At 40.0% G+C, this 23,554-nt stretch overlaps 1 protein-coding gene across 5 annotated transcripts in view; it reads left to right on the forward strand.

Moving 5' to 3' along the window:
* Positions 1 to 23,554, forward strand: part of FAM13B (family with sequence similarity 13 member B) — a 103,435-nt gene that overhangs the window by 18,514 nt on the left and 61,367 nt on the right. For 3 of the 5 annotated variants that reach the window (XM_075900463.2, XM_006116003.5, XM_006116005.5), the window contains exons 2-5: positions 17,572 to 17,738; positions 18,362 to 18,551; positions 19,030 to 19,242; positions 23,142 to 23,319. In XM_075900463.2, coding sequence (XP_075756578.2) covers positions 18,395 to 18,551; positions 19,030 to 19,242; positions 23,142 to 23,319 — 548 coding nt within the window. In that variant the 5' untranslated portion in view covers positions 17,572 to 17,738; positions 18,362 to 18,394. Of the gene's footprint in view, positions 1 to 679; positions 777 to 17,571; positions 17,739 to 18,361; positions 18,552 to 19,029; positions 19,243 to 21,671; positions 21,729 to 23,132; positions 23,320 to 23,554 lie in introns of all 5 variants that reach the window. The other 2 variants (XM_089769471.1, XM_006116004.5) reach the window with 2 other exon arrangements.

A 23,554-nucleotide genomic window follows, 5' to 3' on the forward strand; every position in this document is an offset into this window, starting at 1 on the left:
CCAGTCCCCTCCCCAGTGACCAAACACTAGATCATCCCTGATAGTCGGGGCTTGACAAATCAGGCAATCTACTTGCCCACCATGGTGAGTAGATTTTAGCCTGGTGCAGCCGCGCAGCGCGGTCTGCGCATGCGCAGCGTGCGCTTCCGTGCAGCTGGCGAGCAAGGCTCGCCGCCGCTTGGCGAGCCCTGCTGATAGGTGTCTGTCTAACCTGCTCTTAAATGTCTCCAGTGGTGGAGATTCCACAACCGCCCCTTTCCTCCCCCTCTCCCCCCCCCCCCCCCCCCCAGACAATTTAAACGCTGGAATAACCACCCTGACAGGCAGGAAGTTTTTATGTTGCATATGAGTTCAAAACTAGGCAAGTCAGGGACTTACACTGGTGAAGCTGGGACTGGGTAGATTTGGGCTCTTTGTCAGTAGTGCCTAAGTCTTCATGGGCTCCCACACCTCATCAGCACTGAGCAGGTTGTATTAGAGATTAAAATGTTCTAGCCTGACGCTAAATTCAGGAACACATCAGTGTTGGGTCTTCACTGATACTGGGTGATTCCTACAGAGATAAACTTATTACCAAGGGTTGTTTAAAAATTAGGTCAACCTGTCTGTGTTGTTTAGGGCTGTAAAAATATATATCACCTAGCCTGCTATAGTTAGGTTGTTCTAACCCTTGCTGCAGATGCGGCTACATCAATGGAAGAATTCTGATATTGATCCAGCTACTGCCTCTCGGAGAGATGGATTTACTACATCGATGGAGAACCCCTTCTGTCAATGTAGGAAGCACTGTAGCTGTGACTCTGTAGAATCTATAGTGTAGATGTGCCCAAAGTAGGCACATCTTGGTGCTAAAGTGCTGTGTTTCTTTTGGAATGAGTTAATATTCGTGGCCCCTCAATGGTAGCATGTTCTTCTATAGTAGAGAAGTCAGGGCTGCAATATGAAACAGTTGGTGCAGTGTTATCTTTATTGCAGTTTCCTCAGCCTTTGGAGGGAGAAGCATGTTGTGAAAATAATGTTGCTTGCAAGCACAAGGGAAACAAAGTGAAGTGGCTGGAAATTAAATACACAGCAGTAAATAAGGTTTGCTTAGTACACTGCTACTGTTCCTTGGTTGCATTTCAGTCCCTACTGTGTGTCCAAAGTGAAACTGAACTAATTAAAGCTGCTGGTAAGTTTTACTTGTATTTCTGAGAAATATTCCATCCTGGAATACATGGCAAAAAATGAAGGGCATTCAAATACTGGCAAAGATTAAGCAGGATGATTTTTAGTGCAGTTAAGGTTCAGTAGTACTTCTATAGGCAAGGTAAAGGAGGTGAAGATAACAGATTCTGCTGCAAATATTCCATGAAGGGCTATCATATTTGCTAGTATTCAGAAAGAAAGCAAGTATCTTTTTGTCATGTGGAATATGGGGAATTCTGTTGTCTGTGCAGCTACTTCATATTTTCTAGTCTAGTTGTCTGTAGATATGTGGTAATTATTTACTGTTCTCACTTTTGGTTGTACATCAATATTTTTGATACCAAGATTCTCCTGTGGATTATGAATGACACATTAGATATTTTGGTCCACCTGCTTGGATCTTTATTGAAATTTTGGTGGATTTCAATAATCTTATTTAACAGATCCTAGAATACCCTAATTTAAGGTTGTATTGGTTCTTGTTGGGTCAAATCCTTTCTGATATCAAGCAGAGATTTTCTTCAGTCTGCAATAATATTTTGAAAGAGAGGTAGCAAAGCTTTGGTGTATGAATGTATCTTCCTTACTTATCTCTGGAAATTTGCTTAGTCTTTTTTTAATGCAGAGCAATAATGGAGCATGGCCTGAATAATTTTCTGATGTATGGGAGGGAGATAATTTTAAAATAAACTAAAACTCAGGGTTGGAATCCCCATCTGGATGTTGTATCTACCAATTTTGGATTTTCTTATGGCATCTGAGGATTTCAGTTAAGATGTGTTGGTGATATTGAATCCTGAATCTGTTTAAACAAGTTTCTATATAGAATAATGTTGAAAATAAGTGTGATTTGTACCGGTTTTTTGGAGATGAATAGTTGTGAAAGGAAGGTCAGTGGCATGCTGCCCAGGAGCCCTGAGAAAACATGTACTGGCTTGCCTGCTTAAAAACACTAATGGTTCAACTGATAATGTTTTATTTTCCAGGTTCTTCTCCTATTTTTGATGTACACTGTAACAGTGAATAGTGCAAGACATATATTTTTACATGTGGTATATTAAAAACCCATACATTATTTGAGAATTCTGCAGTAGATTTTAGTAAATTCTGACACAGCCATTTCAGCAAACAACATAGTGTAAACTGCTCCCTAGTTTCACATTGTAATTAATAGTCTCAGTTAAATGAAAAAATCTAGGATTTGTCTCTGACTTAAAAATTTCATCTTCATAAGTGATTGTTGTCCCCTTCAGTACTCTGGGCTGTGCAACAGTAATAGAAACAGACATTTTACAACTGCTTTTCACAGTGGAAGTACTGAAAAGATTAGAAGCTATCCATCCTGCCAGAAACAGATATTTGAAATTTAAATGGGGATTCATTTTTTTTCATGAGTGCAAAGCTATATTAGGCAAAAATTGATGTGTTTTTAATATACCTGTTTTATGTAAAAACAGATTTCCAAAAAATCTAAGTTGTGCACACTTCTTAAGGCAATCTAGAAAAAATAATGAAAAGTCATTAGAACAGATGCAAAATCAATTTCTCTGCTCTTGACACAATAGCAAGAATAGAAGTATCACATTTTATAGTCTTATAAAATAAAGTCTGTCTTATCCTGGATGAGTGAATGAATAGAGTGTATGTTTCTTATAGGAAAAAGGGGAAGAGAGGATGATGAAATATGCCTTGCACTTGTAACAGAAGTTTGGAAGGCTTATGATGATCCTTTGGGAGGTCATTCCTTTTTGCATACACAACCTGTTGTATGTACGTTACTTTTGGGTCACAGGTCACAGGCCTCTTTCAAAGTGGGTCAATAGGATTTTTCAAAATTGGAGGTGTGAAAGTAGTGTGAGCCTGGCAATCCTTTTTTTGCAAAGGAAACTGCAGGTGTGAAGAGTAGAAGTCCATATGCAATGAAAAACCCTACTGAAATTTTGCGTGCAACAGCAAATAACTTTTACCGCCAGCTAAATGCTTGTCTATTAAGAAATAACTCACTGTTGGAGGGTGAGAGAAATTACTTGCAAGGCAGCAGTGGGCCACCTGAAGCCCATTGGCTCAGAGGGGCTCTAGCTGTGGTCTGCAGACCCCTCCCATCTGTTCTTCTTCATGTGCCTCTTGTATACTGGGGCACTGGAGCTCCACGCTTGCTACACCTCTCCTCCTCCCTTCCAGCAGTTCAGGAAGAACCACCAAGTGCCTGTTTTGTACTCTGTCCTTGCTTCCTCCCCCACAGCTGGAACAGCAAATCAGCTGTTCGTGGCATTCCTCTTCTAGGAGGGAGAGGGAGAAGTGGGGAATGGAGTGAATATCAGGTGATTTGCACACTCTAAAAATGCTGGGAGGGAGGAGGAAGAGCAGGTAAGTGCAGGGCTCTGGTGTCCCGGTAAATGAGAGGCGCTTGGGATGGGGGAAGATGGCAAATAGGGGCCATAGGTAGAACCCCAGTGGGCTGCTGTGGCCCACTGAGGTGAAGGAAGGCCTCATTACTCACACAACCACTATTTGTGGTTGCCCATTCCTGGTTTAGATTGTGAAGAAGGAAAGCGATTATACGTTTGAAAGAATACCATTTTAGAACCAGTTATGTTTTGCTGGGGATGGATGTTCTTTAGAAGTTTATTGTATTAGTGCTTATGCAGGCCTTATGAACAATTGATACTACCCTTCCACTCACATGATTATAGTACTTTTTTTAAAGGAATGTGAAGGGATGTGGTGAAGGTGGGTGGTGGTTTTTGTTTTTTGTTTTTTTAAATGCTGTTCCAATAGTGATCTGCTGATATCTGTTTGGAATTCAACTTCATGGTGAAAAATTACAATCTAGAATCGAAGTATTCACTTTGTGAGAAGCTAGCTAATCTTTTGCAACCCCCACGTTGCCCTTGTTTACTCACTGACCATCTCATTCTGCACATTTCTACATATTCACTTTAAAAAGTCTCATAATGTATTCCTTGGTAAAATTAGGAATTGGTTTGAATTTCTGGAATATATTCTTGATCTATTGTTGGCAATTGACTCGGAGTTGAACAAAGTTTCACACTGCTCAGAGCATACATAGAGATCAAGTCAGATTTATTTTTTAGGACTACAGTTACAATATTGTAGAAACTATATTCTGTCGTATCAGTTTCATAAAAAGATAAATGCATTAGAAACTGGGTACAATGAGTCCATCTTTTATTTGCAGTGCGTGGGTGGAGCACTGTAATGCTAGAAATGTGCAATATATTGTAGTTGTTGTTTTCTAGGTCTGCTTTCTGGCTGTTGCCAAATAAAGAGCTTTATTGTAATATGGTAATAATAGCTATTCTCTTTTTAATTTATGATTCCTCATCTATGTATGCCTAAAGTGTTCTAGTCTCTTCTTTGGGTATTCTGGGTATTGTCTTAAGGACATATATGTGCTCAAAGGGAGACAAATTGAATTTAAACTAATTATTGCATCACATTCAAATTCTCCATTACAGTAAAGATTATGGACCTGATCCTGCAAACTGTACATGGGCAGGTGGCCTAGTCACTACCCCAACCCTTAGTTGTGTTGGTCAGGTTAATTACTAGCAGGATAGCGGGATCACTGTTAAAATTTTATCAATTGTTTGCAAGTTTCTTAGCTCCTATAGACTCCCTTTTTCTTGCCATTCCACATTTCCCTGCAGTGTATTTATTAAAGCTTTGCTGCATATGTGCTTGCTTATATAATGTAATGGTAGGACAATACTAACAAGACAAAACAAAGCTAAAAGTATTATTATTGGCCTGGCAGCTGGTTTGTATCTTCTTCCCCCACCTTCTATTCTCTATAATGGGATAACTATTTATAATTATAATTGCATTTTTTTTACATTTTCCTTTTGAGGGTTGTGGGAAGCTACGTGAAATAGCTTGGTTTCTGAACAGTAGTTAGTCTGTAGTAGTGACAACAACTGTTAAATAGTCTTGTTTATAGATCGTGAACCTCTCAAATAGCATAGCTCTATTGATATTTTCTTCCTGTTAAAACGTTACTCAGTTGTGTGTGTGTGTGTGTGTGTGTGTGTGTGTGTGTGTGTGTGTGTGTGTGTGTGTGTTTTTTTTTTTTTTTTTTTAAATACTGCCATCATATTTATTTGCTCTAGATTATCTCATGGTGGTAAGTACAGGTGCTTGTTTTTATGGAGTGCCTTTTTTCATTATTGTAGGGCAAGGAAGACAAAAATAATTAGCTTCTACACAAGATACAAAAGGCTTTTTATTTATTAACTAGTGACTGTTGGGAATGAGATGGGATCTTTTCTAGCAGGAAGTTACTTCATATTTCTGCACATGAGCATGTGCAGTAGCTGAGGGAGAGACTCTTAGCAGTGTTTAGTGGTGTATGTAAAGCAAGCACTTTTGTTTTTTGGTATATGTAACAGTTTAATTCATTTTTATTGATAAAATGAGATTACATAGGAATCTTGTTATTAATTTTTCTGAGATGCTATTAAAATTCATCTGTATTTGAACTAGTTAGCCAATAAAATGATGTCTTTAATATTGGTAAGCATATTTTCACAGAATGTTTAGTAGCGCTTGTATTAGTCTTTAACTGATCAACAGATTGCAGTGTTTCATCAGTGTATTCTTTCAAAAATTATTGTAAAATTGCAAACTAGTTTTATGTTTAAATAAAATGTGTTGTATTGGCTTTGGTTTTTACTAAGTTTACAAACAGAAAAATATAACTGTACAATAAGTATTCAAGATAAGACTACTTATACAGTTTTCTAAATTTTGAGTGTAATTTCTTCTAACCTTCGTGGCAGTGTTTATTAAGGCCTAATTTTGTTTGATTTGTGAAGAAAATATAATGTAGTTCCATCCTCTTAAATTCAAATGACTGTAGACTAAATTGTAAAAAGGAGAAAATATGTATAAAAACACTCACTATCATTAAATGGTCTGTTTTTTGTCTACTGCTTTAAAAATTATTTCCAAACAAATATTCTTTTAATGTGTGGTTTTAAAAGTACTGTGATCAGTTGTTTGTGGTTATGATAGAATTGTTCCATTACATTTATTCCATATACTGTCATAAGGGCTAATTTGGGCTTATTTTCACTGCGAGTTTTAAGGGTCACTATGGGAATACTATTTTTATTTCTGACCATGCTATCCACGTACATTGTTCTGACACAAAATATTCTATACTTATTTGTTTTAAGTACTTTCTGAGGTTGTTTAGGTATGCAGGAAAAACTCATGGCAGGGTAAGTTGATGTTTGTGGTCATTCACTAGAGATTGAGTCTTGTGTATATATTGATACTAAGTTTATATAGTAATAAAGAATAATCAGTGTGAGTATTTCTAGTTTTTGATGTTGTGCAAAATTGCTGAGGCTTGTTCACTTAAAGCCAGTATATTCCAATGAACTAGTTAAGGAGCATGTGAATTAAATAATCATCTGGTTAAGGGGCAGAGGGAAAAATGAAATCTATTTGATAAGACAGTCATTTCTGACAAAGCTATAAAATTTTTCTCACGAACCTATACATTAGACTTTGTGCTGCTGCTTATTAGGTAATCACAAATTTAATAAATCAGTTCTTAAATAAACCACACTCTTAGATCTACAACTGAATCATAAACTTTTATTTGGAGACCAGCTAATTCAGTTTTACACCAATACTGATGTATCACAAGCTACAAATAAGGAATAATCACAGTATACTATTAAGCTCAAATAAATGGCTTTTAATCTTTAGATCTCAAAAGGCTTTAAAAAGCTCAGTAAGTAACATTCTCAAACAGAATCAATAGTAAAACATTCTTAACTTTAGAGTGCATGAAAAGGTAATTTTAAGAGCATCTATTTCACTAGTGGGTATGGAATACTTGCTTAGTTTTTCTGTTGCCAAGACAGACCAATGCCATTAAGATTACAAAAAGCAAGGCCTGTAATGGTTTTCTCCTATTGAACATAGTGAAATATTCCCTCACCAATAAAGGAATAAACATAGAAATAAGTCGTGAAATTAAAAGTAGAGAATAAAATGCTAATTCACCTGAATGTGTAGCTGATGTATTTAATGTGACTTAGTATTTTTCATCTCTAATACAGTAATATTCCATAATACGTAGTTGGTCATGTCAGGATGAATCTCTCTATTTTATATGATTAAGTGAAATATTAGCATTTTACTGTGGTTTGTATGTAGAGTTGGAGAAAACCCCACATTTGTTCATTTTCACTAAAAGACCTAACATGTTTTTAGTTTAACTGCTATTTCATGTTGAAGTATTTGCATTTATCCTTTTTTGAAGCGGATATAATCTGCAGGGGGACAGGGTGAAAATTTCAGGGTACTATCCATTCATAATCCACAGTTGCACTCTTGCCTAGTCTCAGTTAGGGATGTAAGCAGCTGCTAGTCGACTATGCTTATCGGGTAGTTGAGTGACTACTCGATTAGTTGCGCTTTCCCCTTCCCCCCGCCCCCCCTTGCTACCTCAGTGTGAGGTGGGAAAGTGGGGAAAGCAGGAACTTATGCTAGGGGGAGCTGGCTTAAAAGCTGGTGTCATTTCCCCCTGGTGCCCCTGCACCATCTCCGCAGGAGAGGCAGAGGTGCAGCAGGGGACCAGGTGCAAGCTGGGACAGCTGATTCTCAGCTTGTGCCCAGTCCCCTGCTATGCCTCTGCCTTTTAAATGTCATAAGAGCCAGGTGGCTGTTTAAAAGGCAGACGGCACAGTGGGGTTAGCTCCCAGCCCAGGAGCTAACCCCACTGCAGCTCTGCAGTTCGCCCCTTATTGACCAATTGAGTAGTTGGAATTTCCATCGACTACTTGATTAGCTGGTGAAACAAAATTTAACGTCACTAGTCTCAATGAGATATTAACATGCAAATCAAAGGTGGAATTTGGGTAGTAACTAAACATTTAGTTACTGATTTGTTCAATATCTTATGTTTAGCATCCTTTATTTCCTCTTTAGGGATACAACTCTTTTCCCTTTAATCTTTCTCCCCCCCCCCCCTTCTTCCTTTCCCATCCAAACTGAAAATGATTGGAAATTAAGTAATACAGTCATGTAGAGTGTCATAGTTAGGCTTTGAAGTCAACATGCTGATATGATTAAAGGAGGGCAAGGGAGTTAACACTTCTGGGCTGTAGTTTCAGGTTGCCCATAGATTCAAGCAGATAATATTGCATCAAATTATTAAAGTGGTTCCCAAAAGTTATTGATTCATGCACTGCCACATTGCTTCTTGTACCTTAAAACATCAATCTTATCCTTTTAGCATACATTTACTTTAGGCCTTCATAGTCTTATTATGTATTTCCAGACTTTGGGCTTCCTTAAGTGTTTATTTTACTATACATGATTATCAAATCTCCTGGAAACATCTCATATTTTTAGACCATTCATCAAAAAGCAACACAATGAAGCAGATATTATTTGTCTTCTGTATTATCAAAATTACAAGAAACAAGTGTCATAGGTGACATCTTGGTATGTAGCTGAACTGCATTCGTAGTTTGATTTTATTTTTTTAACTTCACTCATTTTAAGTTTATCCTACTCTTTTTTTATTTAAATTGTTGTTGAACACAAACCAAAGTTCACTTTGCTTCCTGTTTTACAAAATTTAAAGAAAAATTCAAAATATTTTGAGTAGCTCTGTGGGAAAACAGTGCCATTAGTAGTGAGAGTGGTATTTGTGTGTGTAAAAGAGCAGTGGGCCTTTAGGACAGTGGAGAGAGATGAGGCCTTTATGCTGAAAGTTGGGAGTTTTACTTGGGCATCAGGAGGCCTCTTGCTGTCCAGCTGCTCCTGTCATGGTTGTTTACTGGGAAAAGACTCAAATTGCAGCCAGCCCTCTCTTCTGCTGCTGAAGAACCAGACATGTCCCATTAGTTCGGTAGCCATGTTTTTATTTGTCATGGAACTCTTCGTTTCCTGCCCCACCCCCCCAAACTCTCTCACTTTTCATTGTGGAGATTGCCCACACAGAGGGGCTAGGCTTCAGCCTCTCTAGGACAGGGAATGCAGGGGGAGCTCTTGCTCTGCAGCAGCTTCCTGTGTGGGGGCCTTCTGATCTTTGGGCTGTCTGCATCCAGACGTTCTTCAGGCACTCTGAACCAGCCTTGCATCGGTTGGTGGTTTCCAGTGGTATGATATGGAACTTTAGGAGTTCATCTTCATTATCTTGAAGTTACTGCTTGATGCAAGGTGAAGACTAGGCCTAGCAGATACCTGCCACCTGTGTGTGTCTTTACAGTACAGCACCTACCTGTGCTGCCACAGTGCATAGCAAGTGCTGTTCATTATGGCCTGCAGTGTCCAGGAGAGATGTTAGCAAACATTTATTTTTGTAAATGTGTAACTGCTGAAAAATTCAGTGGTTACATGTTTACACGCAGGGGGCAGGTGAGAGCTGGTGCTCGAGGCTGGCTTTTAAGTTGGCTCCCACCTGCCTCCCTACACTGCTGCCTCTAAGGAAGGCAGTGATGCAGGGCAAACAGCTCTGTGGGAGCTGTCTCCTCATGCCCCTCCCCCCTGTTGCTGCCTCTAATGCAGAGGCAGCAAGGGTGGTGTGGGTGTGTATATAGTCATTAGGATTAACAGAGGAGCCCGGGCTTATCAGTGGCTGCTCAGCTGTACATGTGGTGGGCAGCTACCCCTCCTCCCCTCAGGAGCAGCAGGGCAGCCACGATGTGACCCTAGCCCTACCTTTGGCCTTTTCCCATGGCTGGAGCTGTGGGCCGTGTGGCAGGTGGCAGCTGCCCTGGTGCCCAGGGCTAGAGTTGGAGTCGTGTCGCAGGTGGCCAATGGCAGGTTCTTCAGGCCTCGACTGGGGCCAGAGCTGCAGCTGCGTGTGCAGCTGTGTGGCAGGTGGCTGCTCTTCCAGTGGTTCCAGCTGGGGCCAAAACCACATGGCAGCAGCAAGTACCCCAGCCCTGGGGAGCAGCTGCTGGTCAGCAGCAGAGCCCCCACTGCCGCGGGCTGTTCCCAGGGAGTAGCTGCTCACTGTGCTGCATGCCCCTCCCACTTCACACTGGCCACAAGGAGCAGGAGGTGAACAGCCTGCGTGGCCCACCTCTGCCCTGGGCTGGCTCCAGACATGAGCAATGCTAGGTAAGTCTTCTAGTTAATAAACCTAGGCATTCAGTGACTGAGGCAGCAGTGTGAATTGGGGCTTAGCTCCATTTTGAAATAGCCACAATTCTGCAGTTGTTGGATGGCAGTTGATGCATCTGCACCAGTGCTGCGCTCTTAGGCTAAATAATTGCACATACAGGAATTTATTCTAATTAAGATGACACAGAGCCTCTTTTCCATTGGGATAATCCCTTATTAGCTCCCCCAGTGCAAACCCCAATTTGCAATTGGCTACACTTAGGAGTAAGGACAGATGCAACTAGTGTATAACTTCTTCCTCAGTGTTACCTCAGTCAGCTGAGAGTTTGGGCAGCCACCCAGGAAAGATTCAAATGCCACCCAATTAATTAATACAGCACCCACAGCCAGCAGCATGTGTTTCTACTGGTGGTGCACATTGGCACATGTCTTGGTGGACATCATAAAATTTATTTTGCACATGGGTGGAAAAAGTTAGAGGGAACATTGTCTGCCACCATTTATTTCCTGTGTTATGTAGCAGCGCAGCACAGATCTTGAAGAAAAAAAGCTTATTGCTCAAATTTTGCAGATACATATGTGTGGGGAGAGGTGATGTCTTTTTACCTTATCTGTAACTGATGGCATGACATAGCACTTAGGGTTAGCCAAAGTGCCATAATAATAAGGATGCTTGGATGAAAGTTCTGATTTAACAGCTCTCTTTATTCTTTGTGACTGGGAAAGGGCTATTTTAATATTCTTTCTTCCATAACATTAATATATGAATATGATATTTGTTAGTAACTGGTGGGTGCAATGGTGGTGCATATATCCAAACAAATGCATGTGAGCTCAGTTTTGGTGCACAAGACAAAACTCTCTCTGCTCCATGGATAGAAAATCTTAGAGGGAACACTGAACATGGGGAAAAGTGTAGCTTTGGTTTATAGTAATATCACCTTCAGTGTTACACAAGATGGGCAATATAAAGAGACGACTGAAGCTATGTCCCGGATGTATTTTTTTCCAGGCAGGCTTAAATTTGATTACTACTTGATCAGTAATGGGCAGCCCACACTGAGTGGGCCATATGAGTGGCTCTTCTTTATCTGAGTGGGCTGCGTGATTGAAATCCAGTGGTAGACAACATGTAGCCTGTGGGGTTTCCCATACACCCCCTCTTTGTCCTCTTCACCCACACTTCTCACATATTGGGGCACTGGATTCCTGCACTTCCTACTCTTCACACCCCCCCCCAGGACTTTCGGAGTGCCATGAATTTTCTGATTTGTGCTCGGTCCCTTCTCTACCCTCTTCCTCCTGGAACTTGAGCAGCCAGCTTTTTTTGGGGGGGAGAAGCAGGGATGGAGTACGAATCAGCAGATTCATGGTACTCTGAAAGTGCTTGGAGGAAGGGGAAGGCGTAGGAAGTGTGTGGTATTCCAGTGCCCCAGTGCAGGAGAAGCACGTGGTGGAGAGGCGCAGACAGTGGTTGCATGGGCTGCAGGTGGAACTCGAGTGGGCTGCAGGTTGCCCACCACTGCACTAGATGCTGCCAATGACAAAATAGAGAAGAAAGAACCAATAGGAATCAACATTAATAGTTGAAAGATCGCTGGCTGAACAGAAGAAATGGCTAGATCGTTCCTGAAGGTATCCAAGCATATTTTTCTGTATTTCCACCTTTAGCATTACTGATTTTAAACCTGAAAAGTAATACTGAAGACTATTTTGTCCAAGTGGCTGATGATTGAGAATTCGGAGAGCACTATGCCCAGGGGGACTGTTGTTTGCTCAGACAACAAAAATGGAATGCCAAAGTTGAGAGATTCTCAGATGCAGTCACCTGAAATTCCTGATTCTTCATTTCATTTTTTATTTTTGGTGAGAAATGCAGCCTAATACCGCTTTAAAGCATGCTGAAATTTCAAGTTTCTTACATAACTATCACCACCCTTCTGGTTGAATGACTGAAAGGATAGATAATCCATCTTCCCAACTACATTTGTTAGAACTCAAGATGATGCTGTCCTTATATCTGTATGTTTGCTTCCATCTGCTGTAAGTCTATTGAAATTTACATGGAGAAGAAGCAAGAGATGATCAAAATACGCATTTTGCTCACATAATTTAGTGGCTGTGTGAATATTTTAACAAAAGTAATCAAGAGCTTCAGGGGGTAGGGGAGTTAGTCTGTAAGGGTGTGTCTAGACTACCTAGTTTTGTCGACAAAAGTGGACTTTTGTCGACAAAACTATACCAGTGTCTACACTACCGCTGAGTTCTGTCGCCATAACGTCGACAGAACTCAGCAGTTTTGTCGACGCTGGTATACCTCATTTTACGAGGCATAACACTTCTGTCGACAGAACTCTGTCGACAGAAGGTGTTATTGCCTATAACATTGCGTCCAGACTACGGAGTTCTGTCGACAAAGCAGCTTGCTTTGTCGACAGAACTCAATGTGTCTGGACGCTCTTTGTCGACGGCAGTTTTGTCGACAGTATCTGTCGACAAAACGCGGTAGTCTAGACGTACCCTTACAGAAAAAAAACAGCGAGCAAATGGTCTGGTAGCACTTTATAGACTAACAAAACATGTAGATGGTACCATGAGCTTTTGTGGGCACAGCTCACTTCTTCAGATGACTGGAGTTATGACTAAGGGATAAGAAAACTCCAAATAAATAGGAGAAGGGGGTGGGGGGACAGAAAGATGCTCTGTTGCCCATCCCCCTGCCTCCATACATAAAGTATCAGGAGAAAGGGTGCTAAACCTGAGTAGATAAAGATCAAAGTCAGTGTATAGATTGGTAAGGCAGGAAGGATACCATTCAGAAAACTGTTAGCACCTTCAGTGATAAAGTAATCAAGAATTTTTGGAAGGATTTTGATACCAAAATGTCATATACCTGTAATGTAACTGTCTTGGTGGAAATCTGATTTGAGCTAATTAATTACAATTAACTGTGAAAGGACAAACTTGAAAAATGATTCATAAAATTATGGAGCATTTCCAATATGTAGTAATATTACTGGTCTCCTAACAGTTTCATAGGTTGATCCCAGAATAGTGAAAAGACACTGAAGCATGGCTGCGTGGGACCCTGATTGGAAGTTTGCTTTCTTCTTTATTAGTGTTCCAAATTAAAGATCCTGTCTTGTACCCCAGCCTTAGTTTTACAAAGTTCTAGGAGTAAAATCATGGGCATAGGACTGCCAATTAAATATTATTCAAGCATATTTTTTACAAATTTGGGTTATTCTAGTTGAAATTCCATAATACGTTGGGGATTGGAAAAGTGAATAAATTGATGAAACTGTTTGGATCTGAGAATAGAAACAATGAAATTGTAAGCCTGTATTTAGTAGGCTTCAGACCTTAATCATTGTGTCCTTACAGAATTGCAAGCTTTTCATTCTACACAAAGAGTACTTATAGTTGAGGGAATGCTTATGTGAATTGCATAGAGTTTTGTTAATTTAATATTCAGTGAAAAATGTCACTGGGTTTGTTGTGGTTTTTGTTAGTGGTTTTTTTGTTTGTTTTTTTTTCTGGCTGGGAAAAATAAAAATTTTTACAGAATATTCCTTTTGTGCACATTACATATAAACTAGGGCTGTCAAGCGATTTAAAAAAATTAATCTCAGTTCATTGCGCTGTTAAACAATAATAAGACTCCAGCTGACTCAGTGCTCCATGTAGCGTTTCAAAGGGGCAAAGTGGTAGCGTGAGTGGAGCCCAGGATCAGCTGTGTGCCCTGTCTCTTTGAAATGCCACAGTGGTGTTTCAAAGGGGCAGCCCCACACATCTGATCCCAGGCTCTGTTCGCACTGCCCCTTTAAAATGCTGTGGCAGCATTTCAAAGGGGTAGCGCCACACAGCTGATCCTGGGCTCTGCTAACGCTGCTCCTTTGAAATGTGTCAGTGGCATTTAATGCCTGCAATTAACACACGTTAAAAAAATTAAAAGTTAATTCTGCCCTGCGTTAATCGCAGGCATTAACGTATGTTAATTGACAGCCCTAATATAAACTAAGCTGTGAATAGTTTACCATGAACAGGAATAACAACATTGTGCTAGGGATGTTGATGGCTAGCTGGATGACTGTTTAACCAATAAGCAATTGCTTATTGGTTAATGGTCCCAGTTAACCGCAACAGCCCCCATCCCTCTGCGTGCTCTGCATTTTAACTCATACTGGCATGCTGGCTCAGTCCCAGCCCACCGGTCTGAGTTTTAATTGAAGAGTATGCCAGTGGGCCACCTGACACCCCACACTGCTGCCTCTGATACATGTGGAGCATGGGATGTCGGAGCAGCCTCTGTCTGCAGGGAGCTCGCGCTCCCCCTCTTCGCTCCTCCCTCCCCCCCCCGGGGACAGGGGCTGCCTCATGGGGTGCCAGGAGGTTCTCTGGAAGTGGGGCTGGGAGGACACTGGCTATTGGCTCTGCCCCCCAGGCGTCATTGAATAGTTGTGTAACTGCTAAGAATTAGTGCAGTTACACAATTATTAAACAATTTCTAACATCTCTACATTGTGCTGAAGGTAAACATTCTTCATTTTAGCAAATGCATGGCAACTCCTATAACTTTGAAAAATTATGTTCAAATGGTCACCCAGTTGTTTGTTCCAATATGACTTTTTGGTTGGGGAGGAGAGAAATGATCTCTTTAAAAGCACCTTTAATATGAATTTACTTATATAGGGATAATATCTTTATATGGGGGGTGGGGGAGTTCCTAACCTATGAAACTTTACATTTTAAAATATCTGTAAAGTACCTACTTGGTAAAGAATCATTGTTGAGTAAGCTGCTTTGAAACATTTTCATATTATTTGGGTTCAAGTGTAAAGGGACTTTCTGAGTAGATTTTCATAAACACACTCACTTTCAAATGGTGCTAAAACAGAGGGGGGCAATAATTTTTGCCAGGGGGCCACTTCAAGATTTTGGAAAGTGGTCAAGGCCCGCACTTTTCTGTGGAGGGGTGTGGTGTCTTGGATGGAGGTTGGGCGCAGAAGGGTGCATGGGGTAAAGGATGGGGGGCAGAAGACAGTGTGAGGTCTGAGATGGAGTTTAGCAAGGGAGAGGGTTGTGACCTGGGTCAGGGAATAGAGGTGTACAGTCAGGGAGGGAGTATGGGTACAAGAGACGATTCTGGCCTGGGAGAGGGGCACTGGGGGGGTACAAAGTCTGGGAGGGAGCTGTGAGCTGGGAAAAGGGGAGGCAGTCCACAGAGGTGTGGGTGGTGACTTGAGGAAGGGGATTGGGGTACAGGGTTTGGGAGGGTGTTTGGGTGCAAGAGAAGATTCTGACCTGGGGAAGAGGGTATAGGGGGTACAGGGTCTGGAAAGGACTTGTGACCTGGGGCGGGAGGGGGGGGGGGAAAGGGTTTGGATAGTGACCCGGGGAGGGAGCTGGGGTATAGGAGGGGCTGGCGTGCCAGAGGCAGGCTCTGGCTGGGAGGCGCTTACCTAAGCCAGCAGCCCTGTAGCACCCCAAGGCAGGCTGGGTTCCCTGCCTGCTGCAGCCCCAAATCACTTACAACTGCAGCTGCAAACCCCACCTGGCTCTCAGCTCCCGGAGGGGGAAGAGACTTGCATTGCTCCCATCTTCCAGGCCAGTCTCTTAGATCTTATTGGCTGGTTGTTTCCAGCCAATAGGAGCTGAGAGATTGCTGGGGGTCAGTTCTTATTGGCCAGTTGTTTCTGGCCAGTCGGAGCTGAGGATGGGGTGGGGAGATCGCACAGAGCCTCCCCCTCCCTGCAGAGAAGAGATGGTGACTGAGCTTTAAGCTACCTGCCTGAGGGTCCCAGAAGGGACCCTCTGGGCTGTATTTTGCCCAGCCCTGTACTAACAGGAGATTTGTGCAGAGCTTGGGAAAAATCTGTTAGTGGTGTGTGTGGAAACTTTCCCTGGTGAATGAAGGTGCGGAAGCCATCAGTTTATGCCGAGCTAAGCTTTAATTTAAAAATATTCTCCTTGCTTATCTACTTTAGAAAATTGAAACTTATGTTTCTGATGTCTCAGACAGCTTCAGCATTGCCCCTGCTGCTCATAGCTCTGTTAAATACCAGGGGAGTAAAATTATCAAGACCTGTTGATTTCACTGTAAAGACTTATGACACAGTCAAGCTGCTTCTGGAAAAGCTGAACAGCAGCAGCAGAGAGGCTTTAAAAGAAAAAAAAGTCCATAAAATGAAGACTATAGGAATAGCTAGAGTGAAGTAGAGATTTAAATGCATGTCAACTACTAGCCAGAAGCAGATATGAAACATGGACTTTCTAAGCATGTTGTAAAGCTTCCATTTTCCAAGTAGTGGGATGAGGTTTTTTTAATGGTTTCTCCTTGTATCTTCGTGGTCTGGGCCAACTAATCCTGTGTTTTCATATTTTACTTTGGCTGGTAGGTTTAGTCCTCTAGCTAGTATGTGTATGGCACATTGTAGCACTGTCTGTAATCACTGTGTTTGTATTTTCTCTGATTACTTGTGTTGTGCACTGTACTAGCATATAATAAAGTTCCTGTTCTTCAAATTCACGGTCAAAGTGCTTTGACTTCAGTGGGTTTAATGATGGGAAATGCCTTGTCCACACAGGGAAACTGACCAGAGTAAGACATGTAGGTAATTTGGAATCACTCCCTGTGTGGATACTCTGGGAAAAGTAGCCATTTTTTCCTAGAATAATTTCTCTGTGACTAAAATAATTATTTGGAATAAAGAGGTTTTAAACCTGAACTGTGTGTCCAGATGCAGAGGTATTCTGGAATACTTCTATCTGTGTAAACTAAGATTTCAAATTAAATCTTAATCTCAGATATTGTTTTTAAAATGGGTGTCAATTCTGAGGTGATGTGTGTTTTATAACACATGACTTGGAAAGGTTTGCGCCCTAAATACTTAGTGCATAAGAAAAATGAATGTCTCAGATATGGGATTTTTAAACTTCACCTTTCATGATTATTTAAACCAAGGTAGCACATGATTAACTACTATGTGAACAAAATGGATTATGCATATCTGTTGTGTATTGCTTCTCGAGAGTCACGCTGGTGGAAGGTTCTTAAGGCACTTTTTTGGGAATGGAAAATCCTGTTTAATTGGTTAACCGTCTAACCGATTAAATATGACAGGCAATGGGTTGCTCCAGCCGGTTAACCATTAACATCACTGGGCAGGGTCAAAGATAAGACAGTCTTTCTAAATTAATATTTAGACTTGTAAGTATTTAAAAATAATTAAAACATTAAGGACTTTACAATATTGTTCATATTTTTAGATTAACTGCTGAAGTACTGATCGAGTTCTGCTTTTCTTCAATGAGGAACTACCGGCTGATCTTCTGCCATAATCTCAAACAACCATAAATGACAAAAGAATGCTTAGTCAGTGAGGGCAGCTGGCACAGAAAATATTTTTTAAACTTAGGTGTTTAAGTACTCTGAGGTAAGTTTTCTTAAACTGCTATTAAAAGTTTTGCTTTTTAAAACTCAAGTAGGAAAGTTTGTGGAGTCTAATCTGCCTCGTGTATTAGTTTGACAATCCAGTCATAAAGTAAGGATAATCCATTCACATGTAAAGTAGGCTTTTAGTAACAATTTATACTTAGTATTTTCTAGTGATGACCTGAGTGTAACCAAGAATATTTTTTTCGTTTGCTATTCTTTCTCCAGAAGAGTGCAACTTCCTTTTGTATAGAACAAAATTACCAGTAGTCAGAGCGAACAAGCTAAATTAACAGTAGGGTGGGGAAAAAACAGACTTTCTCTAAAGCAAGTTGAACATTACTTGAATAATTGTCCTGTAGCTGGAATTTTCCTGAATGTCAACTAGTTTGCTACTGGTATGTCAGATCTGATTAAAACATCTACAAAGATTAAGGATCAAGAGGAACAAACTCCATATGTTTTACTTTTCTTGGCTCGATGATAGTGAAAATATTGTCATATGTAATCCAATGGAGGTTGGAAAGTATTTGGACACTAGTGAACGTAGATGTAAAATATCAGTGCCTCTTCTTTTACCCCACCATAAACATTGTCTTAGTTTTAATTCCTTTTATTTGCCAGAAAAACAGCTTTGATTTTTGGCTGCAAAAAGATATGAGGAAGAGCTCCTCCCCTTCCTTGAGTAACTGCAACTCTGTTCTTGCTAACAAAATATTTGGAATTCCACTTGATGAGCTGCAGCAAGAAGGGCAACCAGACAATGAGGTTCCATTCATAGTCCGCCACGTTGTGGACTATATCGAGGAACATGGTAAGTATTTATCTATTTTATTTTAAACAAGGAACAGGTGTCTGAATTGCTTTTAATTAACACTACTATACTTGTATATCATTCTTGCCTTGAGAAATTATTAGGATTTGATGGGTCAAACTTTTTTAGTTTCTAATTTCTGCATTCTGTGTATTTCACGTCTTTAGTTCTGTAATTACATTTGATTAAATTCACAATATTTACAGTTGGTACAGTTCCAATTTTTAGGAAATTATCTTTTGGACCTGGAGAGTGTTTTATCTGACTGTACTTTGAAATTAGGTATGTGCATGTTTGGGATTGGTTTTCAGAGAAATTCTGCAAAATAACTTGATTTCCCATGATCTTGTAAAATGTATTTTTAATGTTGAATCTACAGTTGTCAATTATAATTCATAAAAATGAGGGATTTTTAGCAAACATCTGATCAAACAGATTTGGGCCTAAATTTATTTTTGCAAACTTCCTGTAAATGTAGGAGGTCTGGAACAAGAAGGCCTTTTTCAAGTCAATGGGAATGCAGAGACAGTAGAGTGGCTTCGGAAAAGATACGACAATGGAGAAGACGTGGACTTGGTTAAAGAAGCAGATGTACCCTCCGCTATTAGCCTTCTTAGATTTTTTCTTCAAGAACTTCCAGAGCCGGTGATCCCAGGCAGCTTGCATATTCATTTGATGCAACTTTCTCAAGGTAATGAATATGAGTTGGTTATTAACAAGTGACTTTAAGGCATTGTTAAATATATCGAGGTTTAAGTGATTCAAAGATTTTTCTTTACTGTTCTATGTGTATGTTCATATGCTTTTATTTTGAATATAATTTTTCCTTCCAAATAAGTAGGCTCTGTTCAGACAACTATTTACAGACTGAGAGATGGAAATCACCAAGTGCTTGCAGGCAGACTGTGAAACACTATAATGTCCAGGGCTCGACAAACTATAAAATCTACTCACCCATGGCAAGTAGATTTCAGCCGCAAGCCCCATTTACCGGTGGCACAGGTATGCGCAATGTGGTTTTTGCGCATGCGCAGTGTGGGGCTGGCGAGTGGCTTTCGCTGCCATTTGTCAAGCCCGGATAATGTCCATATCAGTATTTTTTCCAAAATCCCAATCATCCTGTGCATAGACTTGTGGGATGTGGATGTTGGATATATAACTTGTGGAGGGCTACTGGATCCCACTCCATCATGATCAGTTTAGACTCAGGATGAAACCCCATTTTTATTCTTTCCATCCCTGCTTCCTACCCCGATCACATATGACTTGGCCATGCTCCTGATTCAGGGTTTTAGTGACAAGGAGGTGGGGTCTTGAATAGACCCTCCATAGTGTGGCTGTTACTCTTTTAGTGAGCATTCCATTCCCGTAAAAGGTATGGTGGCCAGCATGTAACTAACTTTATTTTCTAACATAGACCACTTTGTGTTCCAATTACCACCTATTTTTTAATTCCCAAATTTTGTCTGTATGTATCCACTCTCCTGGGTCTTGGCCTTTGCTGTGTTGTGTTAGAGGAGTTAATTCATAACTTGACTAGTAAAAACTTTTGTCTTGCAGCACTGCTATTAGTAACACAGTGTGCGTTCCTCAAAGGGTATATAGGCATAGTTGTACCACACCTTGTAACATAACTGGTGCTTTCTAGAGTTCCCAGTGTTTGATATTTCTCACTATGTTGTTTATCCTTGTTCTTTTCTAGTGTGATTTTTTTTCTTCTTTTATAAGTTTATGTATTCTAGCATAAATTTAGCATGTATACTAGCATAAATTTAAAATGTACATATTTGAGTTTAGTGCTGAAACATGTAGATTCTTGACAGCTTTAATGGCAGAAATCCTATTGGTTTATAGTAGAATACAGCATTGACAGAGTTTTAGGTTTTAGGTCAAGTTTCCCAGCACTCTTCTTCTCACCCTTCAGCATTGATACAAAGTAAGAAGGTATTTCAGTTTCCATGCCTGTGTAGCTGATAACCAATTCATGGTCAATGCTTCAGTGAAGCTATCTAGATATCTGGATAGAAACTGAACGCCAACTCATTTCATATGGGATGCCAGTATCCCTGAGATGATAACTTTTGACCACTAATAATCTGGATCAAATCTGAATGGATGTCTTGAAGATGAGGCAATTATATACTATTCCTTTGAGCAATAGTGCTGTAGTAATAATGAGAAACTGAGGATGACGGCAATAAATAGCAGTCAGTTAAAAAAAATTGAGTTGTCTCAATATATTGTGCTGATCTCTCACTTTACCAGATTACCTAGTAGTGAATCACACAATTTGGGATGACTTTGGTGTATATACATTGTGGATTCTTATTTTATTTACTTATATTTTTGCAAAAGAAGGTTCTGTAACAAAGAATTAAGTCACAGAGGGGAAACATTAATGGCAGTAGTTGTGTTCTCTAATAAAACTGTCCATCTCAATTTTTCATTATTGTTCTATCAGAATTGCCATATTAACTTTATTTATTCATTCAGAATGATGGTGGTATAGTCTTTACATGTGCTCCATATGTGACTTGTAGAGCTGCAGTATGGAACTCATTCTTTTCAAATGCATGAGAACTGTGTGTTTCATATGAAAAAAGTGCATCATTTTGCCCATTAAAAAAAATTAAGTAATTTCATGAAGCTTTGGAAAGTGAGGCTTTTGTATTTTGTTTCTTGGATGCAACTTAGCACTTATACCACTAGGAAGCACAACATTTAACAAGAAAGATTGACTTCTCCTTTTTTTAGGCTGGAGGTTTTAATAGTATTTTTGTTGTGTTTTTTATTTATATTTTGAATGTCTAATAGAACTATATCTCTACTTAACTTCCAGAATTATAAATCAATTATAGTTTAGGAAAAGGAATCACTGAAATAAGGAGAATTATCAGAAGATGTCAGTGATTTTTGAGTACATGGCTTTCTGTAGCATCCTCCCTTTCAAACTTGTTAGCTCTGCTCTGCAGGTTTTTTAGTTGTAAACATAACTTGCAGTTATATAACAAGGTGTGCCATATATACCCTTTAAGGCTCGTTCTGTGCAGGCCTAATGGTGGTTCCTCGAAGGCAAGTGTCTTTACTAATTGAAGTGTGAATTTGACCTTGATGCCATAGGCCATGTGTCTCAGAAGTGTGTATCCATGGACTACATTCAGAGGACTTCATTTACAGATAAGTACTTTCTCACTTCAGGTCTTTCTGTTTAGTTAGGACCTAAACTTGAGGCAGACAGACAAACAGATTTTTTTTTTTTTTCAAAGGGTAAATCCAGTTGTGGTTTTTGAGGGAAAATGTTTTTCTTCTTTGCATTGCTCTGTTTCCTAAGCTTATGTCTAAAGTGAAGTTGACTGTTTTGTATGTTAAAAGAATATGTTTGTTCAGCTCTCTCTTTGTTTTACTGCACAGATGAGATTAATTGTTTTTCTGTAGCCAGTTGCCCATAGGTTCAAATCCTATGTGTACCACTCCTTTAACCATTTTCCCCAAATGGAAGAATCCCACAGAATTGCCAAATGGCACTACTTCACATACGCCTTTACACAGTAGTGCTTTCTGCTTTATTTTTTAATGTTCCAGATCAATGTGTTTTCCCCAAATTTATTTTATTTTTTTTTTGTCTTGCTGCAGAGTGTCCATTCATTATTTTTTAGACAATTCTGTATCCCTATTCAAAATAGGAAAAGCTTCAAAAGGTGTAGTGGGTTTCTCTTAGAGAAGAAAGAGTATCCTGTTTTGGTCCAAGTTGTGACTTATTGTGCTCTTCCTCCTATATGATTGTTTTCCTGTCTATTAAAGGAGTTTCCCTAACTACTCATTCAACAATATGGACCCTTCCAGGGTTTATATTTTGATGCTGATAACTAATTGTTAGACTTAATGGTGATTTTAAAAGTATTAGTGTCTGTCGTGTTTCTAATTGGACTCACCTGTAAGTCTTACATTTTCTAAGAGAGTACATCTGAAGAAATAGCCTGTAGAGGGTAGTGCAACTGGATGAGTGTTTTGGGGTAAATAACTTGGAAGACAGTAATTAAACTTATTAGGTAGAATAACTAAACAGCAGATGAGAATCCCAATTGTCCAGATTATCAAATGCTTTGCTGCAGAAAGCCAATTTATAGTAAGTAAAAGTCACCTTACAGTATCACACAGTGGTAGACAGGAGTCTAGTATGTTTCAGTGTTCTGGTGGGACCACTGTATGAAGAGAAACTGTCCAGGAATATGTGAAAGTTCTTGCTGACAGAAAGTGACATAGTGAGGTGGGAGGACAGCTACAGAGACTGGCTTGAGAAGTGGGGAGACAATAGAGAAATGTTATATTGGTTATAAATGTTCTCCACCTCATTTGTGGGATGGATTTTATTTTCCTTGTTGCATTTGGAGAAGCAGAGGGTCAGAAGTCCTGGTGCGACAAATGAAATTCAGATCCTGGGGTGGCAGGTTGTAGAGTGGCATATCTATTTAATTTCAGAGTTGAAATGACTTAGTTTTAGTCAAAATTTGAGATGCATAGTAATATCAAATGTGCAAAATATCTGAACTGTATTCATTTAGATTAAAATCCTTTTATTACATTTTACAGATTATAATAACGAAGATGAATTTGGAAGAAAGTTGAGGTTCCTCTTGCAGCAGCTTCCGCCTGTTAATTACAGTTTGTTAAAGTTTCTGTGTAGATTTTTAGCCAATGTAGCATCGCATCATGAAGAAATTTGGTCTGCGAGTTCTTTGGCTGCAGTCTTTGGTCCAGATGTTTTCCAGTAAGTTAATTCTGCAAATTCATTCCATCCTTTATATGACTCTGCATAATTGCTTTATTATTCTAGTCATATGATTATTAATATTGTATCAGGGTGGGGAACCTCAGCCCCCAGTTTGCCTGGATCTGGCCCCCGAGGCTCAGAGCTTCGGGGATCGTACAAAATCTAGTAGGCTGGAGCACACAAAATCTATTAGGCTGGGCCCCCCAGCCGCTGGTGGGCAAGGGGAATGTGT

Source organism: Pelodiscus sinensis, chromosome 16 (assembly GCF_052426305.1).
Source record: "Pelodiscus sinensis isolate ZL-2025 chromosome 16, ASM5242630v1, whole genome shotgun sequence".
Lineage (NCBI taxonomy): Eukaryota > Metazoa > Chordata > Testudines > Trionychidae > Pelodiscus > Pelodiscus sinensis.